We start from the raw sequence: 16,725 nt of genomic DNA on the forward strand, positions 1-16,725 counted from the left end.
TTATTACACTTCTCCCGGGCAAAATAATCATTTTCTATTTTGTAAAATCTCAGGACAGCCACTCTGTCGATTGATGGTATTATTAATTTTTTTGAAGTGAAATATCCATATTTACGAGCTTAGCGGAATTTTGACTTCATCACTTTCTCCAAAACTCCTGTCTTAACCTCCTAAAATCTAAAAAGGGAATCATCCATTTAATCATCCAAGCAGCTGGCACAGTATATGACAGTTCTGACAGTTTCCTTGACAGCAGCTGGGAGATGAAAATATAAAGATGAAATTGAATAATATTAAATCTGTTCCTGCATCTTAATGCTAGCTGTCAGTTCCGGGCCTGCTTTATCTAAATACCCCACCCAATGATCCAATAATGTGAACACAGTACATTTTTTTTCCTATCTTTCCTTTGTGATGGCATTTCTCTTCTCTCTCTCCGTTTGTCCCTTATCAGGTTCAGATTATGACTGCTACTCAGTGAACGGTGATGCTGAAGGTCCAGATGGACAGACAGAGTTCGATAAGTCCTCCACCATTCCTCGCCACTCTAACATCGCACAGAACTACCGCCGCATGATCCAGACCAAGAGGCCAGCCAGCACCGCCGGCCTACCCAGTGGGGTCCTTGGTCCCGGGGGTCACGTGATGCCAGGACAACCTGGCGGAGCTGGTGGAGGCGGATCAGGTACTCCAGGAACTGCCACCATCCGCCGAACCCCATCTACCAAACCAGGCGTGAGGCGTACACTCTCCAACGCCGGGCCGATCCCCATCCGACCACCCATTGTGCCTGTGAAGACGCCCACTGTCCCCGGAGACTCACATTCACCTGGTGCGGCTGGCGGAGGGCACTCAGGTGGCGTGCCGGTGCGTGTGGGCAGTGAGGAGTGCGTCTTCTTCACTGGAGTTGACGATGCACAGGGAGCGCTTGATTATGTGAAGGCGTCGCCCAAGCGCCTCAGCCTGCCGAACACCGCCTGGGGATCAGGGGCGGCGTTAGAGGTCTACGCCCAGCAGCACGGCCTCGCCATGGGAACGGGCTCAGGGGGGTCCGAGGAGGATCAGATGATCGCGGCCAATCGGCACAGCTTAGTGGAGAAGATCGGCGAGTTAGTAGCCAGTGCACACGCCCTCGGAGAAGGGCAGTTTCCTTTCCCCACGCTCCCCGATGATCCGGCCCTGCCGCCAACTGGCCCCTCCGACACACAGTTAGGGACCGAGGGGGCGGAGGGGTCCGGTGACATGCTGACCACCATTAGGAGAGGAGTCCGCCTCCGCAAGACCGTCTCCAATGACCGCTCAGCGCCGCGCATCTTGTGATTGGAGGAGAAGCAGGAAGAGGATGATACTTGTCGGCCAATAGGGAGTCAGGTGTTGGTGTGGTGCAACCCAACCGCCTAGTACATACACAATAACTATGTAGGGAAAGCTATAATATAACAGAAGATGAATGAAAACAAAAACATACACAAAAAATAAGTTTAAAGACACCATTAGAGTAAATGATATATAATATAATATAATGATAACAATTACATTAATAATGTTAACTCATGCCGATGATTAAAAAGTGAAATACTGAATATTGACAGGCTCCTAGCAGGCCACTATAACTAGTGTGTGTTGGACGCATGTTTGTCTTCTCTACACCTTCACCCAGGGATGAAAAGACTCGCAGGAAAAACAGATAAGATTAAAAAAAACGGCAAAGATGGAGAGAAAGACTGGGTTCTGTTTGTCAACTTACACCCTTCCCCATTCTCTTCTCCAACTAACCCGACTGTCTAATCCCAGATGAAAGACTGATGACTGAAGGAGGGCCCTGTGGGGGCGAGAGAGAGGGGGGTCAGAGTGCCATGTGACCAGCTGGATTTGAACCCAGGCTGTCTCAGCAGCAACACACTGTACTTATTAGCCCACTGAACTGAAGCTTTGGTATTAGCACGGGGAGCTAACAAGCCAGAGGGCTCCTCTGGTTCATCCTAATGTAAAAGATTCTTTAAAAAAAATACTGTTGGCATTGAACCGTGCTAGTGCCCCCTTCCCCTCTCTCTATGTGTGTGTGTGTGTGTGTGTGTGTGCATTCATGTGTATGCATGTGGGCGAATGTGAAACGTGTGTGTGCACATGCGATTGATTGTGTGTGTGTGTGTGTGTGTGTGTGTGAGGGGGGTGGGTAGAGCTCTGCTGCAGGACAGCTGGTTACCCAATGAGGGCAGGGCTTTTCTCCTGTGTGTTGTACGTGTATTTTCTTGTTTATATCGTGACGTCATTTACCTTGTTACAACTGTACGAGAAGTTACGAGAAGTAATCCAGGCGTATAGATATATTCATATATATTTTCTAGAACCAGAGAGAAAATGTTAAATCAGAAATGGAGCAATAAATGTGTTTTATTTTCTTGTTTCCAAGAAGATGGAGGATTGTAGGTTCTCCTTTGTCACATTCAGGCAATCATCAGGAATGCTAAATTACACATCGACTGTGAATTCATGCCTAGACGGTTTTGGCGTGTCTCTCTCCCTGTCCCTGTCTCTTTCTGGTGGAGGAAATGGATTAGAATAATGTTGGAAAAACAAACAAACTGTAAAGCACTTTGATAGGTGGTAGAGTATGTTCAGCAGCCACTAGGTGTTGCTGTAGTCATACTGTATGATAGGGAGAGTGAAAGTGAGAGAGATGGTTGCCAATGAGACTGTGTCTTTAGGAAATTATTTAATTAGAAGAAGAATACATAGAGGGACAAAGAGGAAGTGATAATGACTGGTGGAATTGGAGTGATTGGTCAAATGACAGATGGAATAAGAAAGTAGAGCAAAATATTTATATATTGGACGTCAGGGCTCTTCAGGGTTCGACAAGCCATCGTCTGCTGTGGATTGTGAATAGTACTGAAGCTTTTTATCATGTGGTTGCACTGATATCTGAACACATAATGCAAAAAATACACTGCACAGGTAGGTCAGGCTACTTTTGGACACAGGCTTTTAAGAGTTGGTTGATCCAAGCAACAAACAAACAAACATATTTTCTCATTAGCCATGCTAATAGTAATTAGCACAGTAATAATAGTCCCCTAAGAACTGTCAGCACATTTGAAAGAAGGATACATTAATGTACTTAAATAATGTGAATGTCACAAACTCAATGGTATTGAAGTTGAGGAACACATCTGAAACCATGGACAGAATATTACAATAATTATATTTTGTTATACAGCATCAGTTCTCTAAAAGACTAAACATTTTTTTGATAGATTACATGCAAATGTTCATATCAAACATATTGAGTAATGCGATTATGTTGGCTGTTACATAACTGGGATAAATACAAGTTGCATAAAAAAGTTAAAGTTTTTTTAAATCTAGATTTTATGATTTTATGACAGTTTTCCAAAAAATTTGATTTAAAAAATGGCAATGTTTACAATATCACAGTATATCGCAATGCATTGAATTGTGATCACTTTATGCTGATATGTATCATAGCTTAATTCTTGCCGATACACAGATATTACTTAATATACTGTGTGTGAGGAAATATGTTTGATGTAAACATATATCAACAATGGACTTGAAATATATTTGCACATGTGATTTATGTTTATTGGACATGCATTTGCTTGGCATAAATGTCCTGTGAATATTTCAACATAGTCATATTCAGTATTTTGTACGTTGGAAATACAATCCCACAACATTCAAAGTAGTCTCCACTCATGTGCACCAGCTTATCTGCAAAAATATTCCTACCTAGAAATACTGTATGTTTTTGCATTATGTAAAAGCAGAGTTCAAGGCAGAATGAGTAGAGTTTGTCCGTTGCAATTTGTAAACACGACATTCAAAGTTGGCCCCTCATGCCCGGCTCAATGACATCTAATTAGTCTAGTGATATTTAGTGGAGCTAGCTAATAGTATCTGTATCCAGACAGGAGAATTTATTGAAGGTTCCTGAGCTTCTGAGTCAGACAGCACAGCAAAATATAATGAAAGAGAAAATACAGACAGAGGGCAGGTCTCTGCAGATACAAATACCACCACACACTTGGAGTGGGTCATAGGGGATGATGGAGAGGGTTTCTAATTGTATGAGTCGATACATGGGCTTTTTTACTGGTAAATCCTACTCATTGTGTCTTTAAACCTTGAACATAGCTGGACAATAGTATTTTAACTGGCTCCGATACAACTGGCTCCTTTACAAAGTGAACTAAAGATATCTGAGGTTTCTTTTAAAAGGATAGCAGGCAAAAAACACAGTAAAGAGGATTGTTGTTGCAACAATGTGGGAAGCAACAAATGATGAAAATATGGGAAAAAAACATGCAGAGTTGGTTTCACAGTGTTGGGCAGTCGTTAGCTGCCAATTAGCAATTAGTAGCTTTGTCTTTGCCCAAACTTTCAGTTGAGGATAGGACTCCTCTGAGAGTAATGAGTAATGTAACTAACTACTATTGCTGTTGAGCAATGTGTAATTAATAACTGATCGCATTTTTAAAGTAACTTGCCCAACACTGGTTACTGATGAGCAGTTAAACCAGCATGTATTCAGTCACAGAAAGTCAATGTTGCTCATGAAAAAACAGTTTTGTGAACAACACGCCACTACATTATGGTTCAGCTCAGTTCAGTGCGAATAACCCAGTTCAGCTCAGGACACGGCTGTATGAAGGAATTATTTATGGACATTAAGAAGTGAGTAAAGGTGAAGCCTGTTTGAAGTGCTTGCTGATGACAAGGAAGCAGGAGCTCTTAAATTAGACGTGTGGAGCAGACAGACAGAGGAAGAAACGTGTAGAATGAGCATTTCACTGCCTGTTCATACAATATGTACTGTATGTGCTGTATTAGTTAATGAAAATCAGGCGCACAGATTTGGTATAAAGGTTTGTTAGAAAATATTAAATGGAATATTTCGTTTCTTTCTTTTTTTTTCATTCTGCAGTATTGTTTGAATATTTAGTCTTACTTTAATTAATGTAAAAAAAGAAGAAAAAACTCCAGTTGTAACACAAAATACTAAGCTGTGTAACATATGGATGTAGGATGTGTGGGCTGAGAGTGAGTGTGTCCCTGTTTGGCTGTTGAACTCTTCATTAACATGTCTGTGCGCTCTTCTAGCAGTGACCTGAACATAGCCGGCGGCATCGGCACTCTTACAAGCCCTTTGTGTTGACTTCTTTCTGAGCACTGTTTTAAACATATTTGTGGCCATTTGAAGAGAAAATGATGACGATTTAATTTAAAGAGATAATGAGGAGAATGTTTTTTAACATTGTGAGCCTCTGGGATGTTTTTTTGTTTTTTTTGTCTGGGGAGGAACTACTGTATGTGTGTTGTCACATGTGGATGCTGTGTGTTGTATCAATCTGATTGGGTGAGAGGGCGGAAGGGGAGAGCAGCGGGCTTGGACTCCAATCCCCCCCCTCGAAAAACACATTTTTGGGGTGAGAAAATGTTCATCTGAAGAGCTTGTGTAAGACCGCCTGTCGAGGTCACACTGTACATGAATTTACGTGCATATGCTGAATGTACTGCAAGGTGAAGGGGGACATCGAACTGTATGTGTTTGACTTGCTTGGACCATTGCAATGTCTGAACTTTGTTCTTGTACAACTGAATGAAGTTTAAACAGTAGGAAAGCAATACAGAGATAGTGTGCATGTACGTACATTCACAATGATGTTCCAGTGTGGGTATGTTAAAGGAAAATACCACTGTTTTGTCCACTCTTGGATATGTGCTCCTTATTTAAAAAGCTATTCTACATTGTATGGCTCTGATGGTATGATTTGGAGTTTAGAGACCCTTTACTATGACCGAGGACACTGCTAGAGCCACTTCCCTTAGTCTGGATGTGTATGTGCTGTAGGTTCATTAATTCTAGTGCAACAACTGAATTCACTGCCAGTTATTTAGTTATTGGTTGATTAAAGGGCTTATCGTGCCCTGCAGGAGAGTCTTGCTGCTTAATTCCAAATGTTGGACATCAACTCAGGACAAGAAAGGTGTTTTCACATCGAATGAGATGAAGAGAGTCAGATCAAACTGCACACACTGGCTACAGTATGAGTGTGAGATGAGAAAAAGAGAAAAACACTGCTATTTTCCTTTAAAATACCCAATTAACAGCACAAAAAGTAATCTAACTAAACAATAATGTCTTTTTTTAACATGCTGAATTAACTGTGTACTGAACTAACTGTCTGAACAAGCTGAAATAACTACAGTACTCTGCTACAGATGTGTCAATATGCCCATTTTTATGAGTGTATGTGTATGTGGGTAGAAGTAGGCCTACTGGCATGTGGGCAAAGCAGAGGCTACAATGAAAACCTTCTGTAGGAACATACATAGACACATGCGATTTACATGCGTGCAGGCATGCGTGCGTACACACAAAACTACACACACATGAGCGTCATAGGATTTACACACAAAACAATTCTTCCTCCGCTGAGAAAACGACACTGTCCTAACTACTGTACAGTTTGTCCAAACAGGACTCACACTGTAAAAAGGAACATTTTAACATTGATTTTATGTGTTTATTCAGTTAAACAGGTTGATAGATATCCCATCTGGACTTTCAGTGACATTACTGCATTTTAATCTTTTGCTAGTAGCTCTCTCTGTGAGCTAGACACAGGCTGTCCTTATGAACTGTTCGTATGATTTCCTACGCAAAAAATAATGCACTGGAGTTTGTTTGTATCCGTCAAAAATTGAACTGGCAACAAAACAACATCATGTTGAAAGCTGATGGATTAAACCCCCAGTCTTTAAACCAGGTGATCAGTGTTCATGTCCCATTTTTTGGAATTTACCAGAAGTGAGGTTTTTGATCTTACTAACTGAACTGTTCAACATGGTCTCACAGGAATCCGTGAAATAGTCATATCCCGTGGCTATTCCAACATACAAAGTGATTATATACATTCACTGAGGGAATATTTAGAAAATAAAACAAATATTTCTCGCTAGAAATGTGATCAAAATCCATTTTTATGCCGAAACTAAGTCAAAATACTGATTTTTTTCACTAAAAATGAGAGAACTGTCCGCCATGTTTTTTGTTCTGACCGCCAGGACCTTAAAAGTCACGTGACTTGGAACAAACCAATAGGAAAAAATATTAACTTGCATTGTAGCGAAATCCGTGTCAGTTTCACGGAAATTTGAGTGATTCCGTGGCTATTCCACGGATTCCTGTGAGACCAGGTTCCAACTGTTTTACAGCATAGACAACATGTTTAAAACAGCGGTTTGAATGATTAAAACAGCGATCGTCACATGTCACATTTCGTAGGATATGATATGAATTACGATGCAAAAGTTTCCGCAGAAAATCATACAAACAGGCTGTTCTCATGAATGATTCATAGAGATTCTTATGAAAAGTAATATTATATAATATTGTCCACTTATGAGGCAACATCATTTTAAAAGCCACACAACCAATTGGGTGGGCAGGAAATAAGCAAGATGGCACAAATGAACCCCAGGCTTTTAACTAGGAGATCATAATAGTGTTTTAAGCCTAAATCTGGTCTTTTTTCCTAACCACAGGCTTTGATGCATAATCCTAACCATTTAACAGCATTAACAACCTGTTTAAAACATAAATTGTAATGGTTAAGACAGTGATTCAGTGTGTTGCAGTCACAAATCACACTGCAAAAATTTTCATAAGAAACTATACGAACCCGTTCATGAGAATACATCGATACAAACATGGAAAACGGTACATTACTTTCATGTTACAGGCAGTTACATAGTGTACGCACACTTGATTAAAAGTTTAAATAATGACTTCAGAAAATACTGTGTTTCTATGCATACAGTTAATCCGACAGATTATAGTGCTGCTGATTATTAGGTGTGAGTAATATGAGTTTAAACAGACAAATGTTAAAGGAATTGATTGACATTTTGGGAAATACCTGCCAGCAGATACTTAGCTTAAAAGCTGTAATGTCAAGGAATTCCTCTAACGTTTCTAGAAAACTTATATTGGTATTCGTGTTTTGTTATGGTGGGATTGAAACACTCAACAGCACCATTGTGTGAAAAGCCTGGAGGTGTACAAAATCTACAACACTCACATATATTTATCCCTCTCTCTCTTCTTTTTCCTCTCTATTATCTTGCTCTTTTCTTACCTCCATCCACTGACACAGCACCACCAGGGATGCCGCGTAGTCGACAAGTTAGAAAACAGCGCTTGTCATAATGAGAGTCCCATCGGCTGTTCTCGGTCTCTCTGTGCCTTGCAGCCCATCAAAGCTAATGAAACATAATTCTGATGAAGTCTTTATTTACAACACAGTCAATATGAGCTCAGCTCTGTTTCCCTCTCTGTCCGTCTCCCCTTCGCTCTCTTTCCCTCCATCTACCCGTGTGTGTGTGTCTGTATGTGGGTATGTACATGTGTGTTTGTGTGTGTGTGTGTGTGTGTGCGCTAATGGCTAACAGGTGGTACCCCGATGGCTCCTGGGTGTGTTGTTCAAAGAAGGGCTGGAAGCATTAGCCAGGGTAAACTTCTCCCCTCTGTACGCTGCAACATGAGCTGGTTTCAAGGCAAACAGCTGGATGTCTGACACTACATCTCAGTGCTGGATTACATTTTAATTAATTTTGATCATGCTTTTTAAGACATCTTTTTGGCATCATCTCACAGGCAGCTTATATCACTTTGATGGCGTCTTGGTGAGCTTCTGTCAAAGAAACCTAAGATGCGAGTGGGAGCAGTAATTCCACAGTGGGACTTTGCTCCCACATTACCATCACAAGTAATCTGCTGATGTGTAAGCACAGTGTTGGTAAGAAAGTCTTCGTCTAAATTAATAAAGAGCACTGGTACGTGTGTGAAATTGAGCTTAACTGGCGGAAGTAAAAATGTACTCAACGGCAGACTTGGCAACTTTTGTTGCCACTGTGACAGTTACAGCGTGATGCTAAAATGTTGAGCAACATTAACACAAAAAGGGAAGAACTATAAAGTAAAGAAATTCTAATATTTGCCAACATTAGTTGCCATTATAATAATAATAATAATACATTTTATTTGTAAAGCACTTTTCATACAGAAATCTCAAAGTGCTACAGAAACAAGAAAGAGAAAACTCATTAAAATCAGCATTAGATAAAAAAAAAAAAAGACACGGGTAATAAAGTACATTATGCAGAGACAAAGTAAAAACATCTAGGGACAACCTAAAAATGCCTCCCTGAACAGAAAAGTTTTAAGCCCTTTTTTAAAGGTGTCCATTAGTTATTGGAGACCAAATGAGGTTGTAGAGTGTATTAAACTGAGCATGAGTTTGGTTTATTGCCTATTCAACTATAACATTAGTAAGAGGAAGACTATTATTATTTAATTTTACTTTGAGAAAGTAGTAAAATTAGATCATAATGTAAAGTTGTATTTTAAACTAAACATGGCAAAATTTAGTCAACATTTTCAGAATGTAATAAAAAAAGAGGCCTTACTGTCCAGCTTAATACACCAATATTTACATATTGTTAGGTGGCAACCTCTAGTGGCTGTAGTTAGTATGACGGGATCAAAAGACGACTGGAATTCATTGAAATTTTGTCCGCTGATGAAATGTGTCTGCCACATGTTGAAAACAGCGATCTCCATGTGTCATCATACAAATTGCGCTGCAAACCTTTTGCATAAATAGTTAATAAACATTCAACTATGTCCAAATTCTCTCAGCCAGTAAACTTCCTGACCGTCCCCACCTCAGCTGAGTTTCCCTGGTTACTCAGATTTATAGGAAACTGGCAGACTTCCACTGAAAGCATTTGCTCGCAGCATGAACACAAAGTTACAAATCTATGTGGAAATATTGTGGCGAACAGCCTGTTGGTGGTGTGGAACGCTCCTCTACGTAACTTTGGTTCCCTTCAATTATGCATACACTGGAAACGAAGATAACGTCTCCAACATGATTTAAAAGTGGATCCTAAAATAATTGGAAAGAACATGCTGAAGGTGTTTTTCTGACTGGTTGATAAAGAGCTTTCTTTACCCTGTGATGGCCATTGAAGCACAGATTGTGTTGTAATTATGTATGATGAAGTTTTGTGAGTTTGAGTGTGCGTGCAACCCACTCCTTTATCCATCTGCCCAGGTTATAGTCAATGTCTACTTTACAGTATGTATATGTGTGTGTTGCACAATGACACTTGGTGAGACCCCTACTGTTCTTCCCTCCCACCTCCCACACACAATCTGTCAGTCCTTCCTGCTGTCTAATACTGAAGAAACACACACACTTACACACACTCATCTCAAGGTAAACATGACTAAGGTAGATTCTCAGAAGCTACAGCACACGATGGTTCTCTGAAGCCCTCCAGGAGTTTGTGATGAAACATGTTGCAACTTCCTGTCGTATAGCCATGCAGAGCAAAGTGGCCAAAGTGGCCAAAGTGGCCTCCTGGTGCCACCGTAACTGTCACTGCACAGAATGTCTTACTGTCAATACTCCAGTTCTCAGTAGTGTCTCTCGCTTGCTCGCTCTCCGTCTCTTCCTCCTCCTCTGCAGCCTCCAAATGAACTCAACAGTGAAATCTCTCCACAACTCACCAACCGAGGCGTTGATCTCATTTCTATGGGGTTTATTTTGTTCAAAGGATAACATTGTGACAACATCTGCTTTATGTTTCTGTACAAACAGATCTTTTCCTCCTCCCTCCCCCCCGCGTAGCCCTGCAGGCACTGTGGTCTTGTCTTTCTCTCTTCTTTCTGTCCTCTTTTCTGCTCCTCTTCTTTAATTTATTGTGAATTAATTTCCAAGGTTGTTCTGCCTCTGTCGCTGATGATAAGGTTTTCTTTTCTGTCTTCCTTTTTGTAAAATTGACCCTTTTTTGTTAACTTTAGTCACTGCTAATGTAACAAAACGCACTGTGATGATTCCAGTATTAATAAAAGTTGTACTTAAACTGTGCGCAGCTTTGTGAAGCGGCTCTTTTTAATCAAGAGAGAAACGACGTGAAGGTCCCGAGCCATCACCAACAGTTCAGCAGAAGCTGTATGCTGAGAGAACTAAATGAATACGGGTCAGTGAGCTGCCTGTACGCTGCTAAAGGTCACATGAGTGCAGAGAGGCTAACTGTAGACAACGAACCGAGGAATTAATATCAGCATGACACGAGCTTCTGAGGAAGAAAACAGGACAGCTGTAATTTCATCAGCAAAAATATGAACTTGAATCAGACAGTGTAAACAACGAAGACACTTGTTTACACTGTTGTTAATGGAGCAGTAAATAAGGCTAATATAAATAAATATATATAAATAAATCAATACTATGTGTAGACAGGCTGTTTTACTAAATAATAATTTGCTGTGGCTGATTTAGAATGACAGATAAAGTAGGTAAACAGTCCATCAATATTAAAACACATTTCACACAACTCATCTCCAGTACACCGCACTTTATTCACCTATGCTGTATTATAAATAAAACCATATTTACATTTAGATAATACAGAAACTTGAATATAAATGACCATGATTATAAAACATATAATATTCTAGCAATCTTTTCATAATATTCTTAAAAATACCATCTTCAACTGGAAGGGTGGAAAGGTTGAATATCTATTTATCAATACTAAATCACTTATTTATCAATTGTCAATTAAAGAAACAAATTATTGGATTATATCGAAGAAATACAAAACATATGTACACTTTAAATATAAGAAATAAACATTTAGAAACAGAAGGCCTGTATACAATAAAGACATACTCAAAAATATACCTGATTGAAGTATCGTTCTTAATATTGATGGAATATAACTAAGCACATTTTCTCAAGTACTGTAGTACAATTTTACAGTATTTAGGCCTATTTATTCCCATTCGTGTAACTTTATACTTCTACTCCACTACACTTTAGTTTAACATACATAACAAATGTTAGGTTAAATTTAGCTCTACTTGACAACAATATCATATATATATATATATATATATATATATATATATATATATATATATATATGATATTGTTGTCAAGTAGAGCGAAATTTATATTAATTTATATTTATATATATATATATATATATATATATATATATATATATATAACAAATGTTAGGTCAAATTTAGCTCTACTTGACAACAATATCATAAAGGTGTGTATATTTATATATATATATATATATATATATATATATATATATATATATTATATATATATATACATATATATATATATATATATATATATATATTATATATATATATACATATATATATATATATATATATATATATATATATATATATATATATATATATATATATATATATTATCACTTTATTATTATTTATTTTTGTAACCTGTGCCTTGTGCTAACCTTTGTGCCTTTGATTCGACTATGCGGCACCAGGTGTGGTTGTGGTTTGTCCCGGTGGTGTTGCCGTACTCCAGCAGAAGTCGCTGTTTGTCTGTCAAACACCTGAGGAAGCGAACGTGTGTCAGCGGTGCTGAAGTTAACATTTGTGTGGTCAACAGGCCAAACAATGGTGACATTTAGCCCGATCACACGTGTTTGGAGAAGTTTCGGTTTTTTACCTCCGTTGAGCCGCTTTTCCAAACTTGTGGTGGGAGACGCGCGGATCAGTGCGACACTTTGTGTTTTTGTCCTGTTTGGAGTAGTTTGATAAGCTACCGATGCAAGAAATCATCATCTCATTTTCCATACCGAGTAATTACTAGTTAATCTAGCCTTTCCAGCCTTCTTTTTTTGTTTTTACCTGGCGGATGTTTTGGAACAAAAAGTTTAAATCACCCATTCACTCCAGCATGTTTTTTTTTTAAAAGGGACATTTTGACATTTTGAACGCTTTGGGCATTAATGACGAACTTTATCTCCTCAACACCTGAACACCTAGTGGAGTAAAGGTAAGTGCTTGGTTTATAAGCTGCCGCCGAGCAGTTTGACATTATCATGAAACAGAATTGTTATATAATAATGTTTTTGTTGCAAAAAAATACATATATTTGGCTATGTTGTTGTGTACTGTGCACAATTAAAATATTGTTCATATTTGGACATAGTTCTTGTGGACCTGGTTGAATATATGTGGAGGATATCTGTGTGTTCTTGTCTGCGGTGTGTAATGAGGCCTGGTTTTGTTCCAACAGTGGTGATTTCCAGCTAAAACAGACTTTCCACAGCAACATGTGGTAACTCTGCATTATCATGATAACTCTGTGGTGACTGTGGTTTGGATTTAAATTGTGTGTTCGTGTTTAATTTTCAAACTTTTTGGATGCATTTGGTTTCCTCAATTTAACTTCGTGAAATTGTGCTTAAATCGTCGTAGCCTGCGACAGATATTTGATAAAATATCGGCCTGTTAATTTCCCATTGACATGAATAAGCGCCACGTGCACATTTAAAGAGCAAACAAAAGACACAAAAGAGTAGTGAAGAGTAAATTATGCCTACATGCACATTAGTTTATAGATAGATAGATAGATATACGTTATTTATCCCAATATGGGACATTACAGATTATCTACATAATTACAATTATCTACAGGAGAATAAATATTTGAAACACTACAGAATACACGAGAGCCTTACTACATTGTATTCAAGTACATTTTTATATTTTCAATTCTCATCTGCTGCTTTTCTTTTACATAAAAAAGACATTTTCGACATAAAGTGGTACATAAAAACTCACCAGAATGTAGGAAACTGGTTATAACTTCAACAACTTATGCCACCTGTGACATGAGCTTCTCAGTAGACACAGTATCAGTAGTCAGTATACACTATATTGTTGCAAAAGTAAATTACTTGAAAGGGACAATTCCCCCCTGAGAATCAAAGAAACATGTTTTTCCTCTCTCCTGTCCTGCTATTTATTCATCTGGATTATTCTGGAGTGGGTTGCAGAGTGTTGGAGGTATCAGCCTGGAAATGTCTGCCTTCTCTTCAATATAATGGGACTCTGGTGCTCAAAGTGCCAGAAAATACATTTGAAAAGCAGTGTCTCTTTCTAGAAATCATGACCCGGTTACTCAAAATAGTCTACAGACCTTCAGTGAGCAGTTTGATGTAGGGACTATTTGTATTTTCATTGTAGAAAGGCAGACATCCTTGGGGCCAGTATCTCTATAGATAAAAACAACAACAACAGCACAGGTAAGAGGAGAACTATTTATTTGTTATTTTGGGATGAACTGTCCCTTTTACTACTGTAACAGAGCACTGGAGTAAATGTAAAACATGAAACACTTGCATGATTAATAGCAAAATGCCATTGTAATAATAGATACAGAGCGCTGGAAAAGCCCTGTTCAATTATTTATGAAAGTAAGTGACTATAGAGAAGCTGACAAGTAGACAGAAAGTAAACCAGGTCCTGTTCACACCTTAAAGTGGACTTCACAGTTTCCCCAAGTAAATGCTGAGTGTGCCATCTCTGCTTCAATTCATTTGCCTTTTTCCAGGTCATTGCCCTTGACAAAGAGTTGTAGAGTACTCACAAAGGTAGAAAGAAGGAGAGAGGGAGAGAGGAGTAATAGTTGTGTTGTAGTGTGCAGATAGGGGGCGCCCAAGACCTTTAACATGCACATGCAGCAGTGAGTCTGGAGCAGTGATGATACACGCTTCTTACAGGCTATTTCCATGCAGATAAGGAGGCAACAGTTACAATGTTAATGCCGTATTACACTGTAAAAAATAATGTGTGTAACCCATAAGAACCCAGACCAAAATATGTTTAACCCTATAAAGCCTGAACCATGAAATAATTGCCAGAAAATTCATTTTTTTTAAAACTTGAGTATTTATTGAACCTGCTGACAAAAATAAATAAATAAATTTGCATATATGAATTCTAATTTGTATCATATTTGATACATCAGGTCCTTTTGTGCAATTTGTTGCTCACAGTTTGTTTTTCTTGAACTAACAAAAACATCAAACAACAACATTTTTAACTTTTCCTTTTTCCTCAAACATGCAAAATACATATTTTTTCCATAAAACACAACATCATACATCTGCTGATATGAAGTTTTTTAATGCAGCAATGACTGATCCACTCGTGGAACCTCCATATAATTTTTGCTACATCCAGTATTTTTGTGCAATTTGTTGCTCAGTTTGTTCATCTTCAACACATGTATACATCAGGTTTTTGATGATGTAGAGGTCTCAAAAAATTACTGTATCTAATATGATACACTTGGCTTTAATGGGACAAAGGAACATTATGGGGGATATACCACAGACCAAGTGGACCACATAGAACACATTTATGATGTTTTAAAAAAAAATACTACCCCTAAATGTCAAAGATCTGTGATGTGACATATATATGTTACATTGGGCGTTTATGGTATTTGTGTTCATAATATTTCTTATTTTAAAATAAATAAACTAGACACATTTTCTGCTTACAGAAACATAAATTTGACTTTTTATTTGCATCTCCACAACATATATCAAAATTGTGACATTAATAATGCTGTTTAACAACAAATTATTTTTCAGTTTTGAGTTTTAAGTAACAAATTAATAATAATAAAAACATAAATAACCATTTGCCTTTTTGTTTGCATCTCCATAACATATATCAAAATTGTGACAGGAAATATGGTCAGAACAAGTTAAATGCAACACAGGACACCCCATTAATGGGTTAGAAGTGTTAAATGGGTTTATTCTTAGATTCTAGAAGATTTAAAGTGTTTGTTACAAGGGTGTCACCATGGGTTCTTATGGGTTAATTTACGGAAAATTACCGGCAGCTGTGGTTGCCAGAACTTCACCGTTAAAAAATACAGTGAGTGGATTTTCTATTCTAAATTTAAATGTAAATATCAGCAAAACTGTCATTTAGACTGAATAATCCTGTTATTTTTAGGGTAATTGTTTAGGGAAAATGTTATATTTGTACAGAAACACTGTGTGTTTCTTCCAGTTTCCTTGATTTACGGTTATTAAAAGTGTCTAATACAGTGATATACAATTTTTTTTTTTTTTCTTAACTTTTTTTATTGGGTTTTGCAGATGAGTACAACCGTATTAAAACATACAAAGAGTAAATTAGTCATTTTTTTCTTATAGAAAAAACAAACAAACAACAAAAAACAAGAGTGATCATGGAAGTATTGCTGCATACCCGAACAACCCACAGAACCAGAACAGCCACAAAAAACAAAAACAAACAAAAACAAAAAATAAATAAAATCAAAACAAACACAGGCACATCAGTCAGGTAATAGTAAACTGTAATTGAAATAGCAACAGACATCCTTAATCAGAGTAGTGGCATGTGACGCTCAACACACCAGGAGCAACAGATATACAATTTTTTAATTTTACGTCCTATTTCTGATGTTTCTGACAGTGTTTTACTGTTGTTTCTACAAACATTTTTTACAGTGTAGATGGGTCCATACATCATCCATACAAGAGGACTTAAAACTTTTGCCTCCCCCTTCCGTTCTCTCTGTCACTGTCTGAAAATGCACACAAAAAAGACAATAACTTCTCTTTGAGAGCACAAAGTAGCACTTAATCATAACGTCATAAATCTTTATTCCATAATTCCTGTAGGGTTTTTTGTCCAGTTTTCAACAAAATAGAAAATGGAGCAGTGATGATACACGCTTCTTACAGGCTATTTCCACACAGATAAGGAGGCAACAGTTACAATGTTAATGCCGTATT

At 38.0% G+C, this 16,725-nt stretch overlaps 1 protein-coding gene across 3 annotated transcripts in view; it reads left to right on the top strand.

Annotated features, from left to right (window-relative positions):
• mtss1lb (MTSS I-BAR domain containing 2b) overlaps positions 1-10,964 on the top strand; it is a 108,663-nt gene extending 97,699 nt beyond the window's left edge. For all 3 annotated transcript variants that reach the window (XM_059351492.1, XM_059351500.1, XM_059351509.1), the window contains one exon: positions 455-10,964. In XM_059351492.1, the coding sequence (XP_059207475.1) occupies positions 455-1,320 (866 nt within the window). In that variant the 3' untranslated portion in view covers positions 1,321-10,964. The remainder of the gene's footprint in view (positions 1-454) is intronic.
• The last annotated feature ends 5,761 nt before the right edge of the window (positions 10,965-16,725 follow it).

This window comes from Centropristis striata, chromosome 2, assembly GCF_030273125.1.
Source record: "Centropristis striata isolate RG_2023a ecotype Rhode Island chromosome 2, C.striata_1.0, whole genome shotgun sequence".
NCBI classification, from domain to species: Eukaryota; Metazoa; Chordata; class Actinopteri; order Perciformes; family Serranidae; genus Centropristis; species Centropristis striata.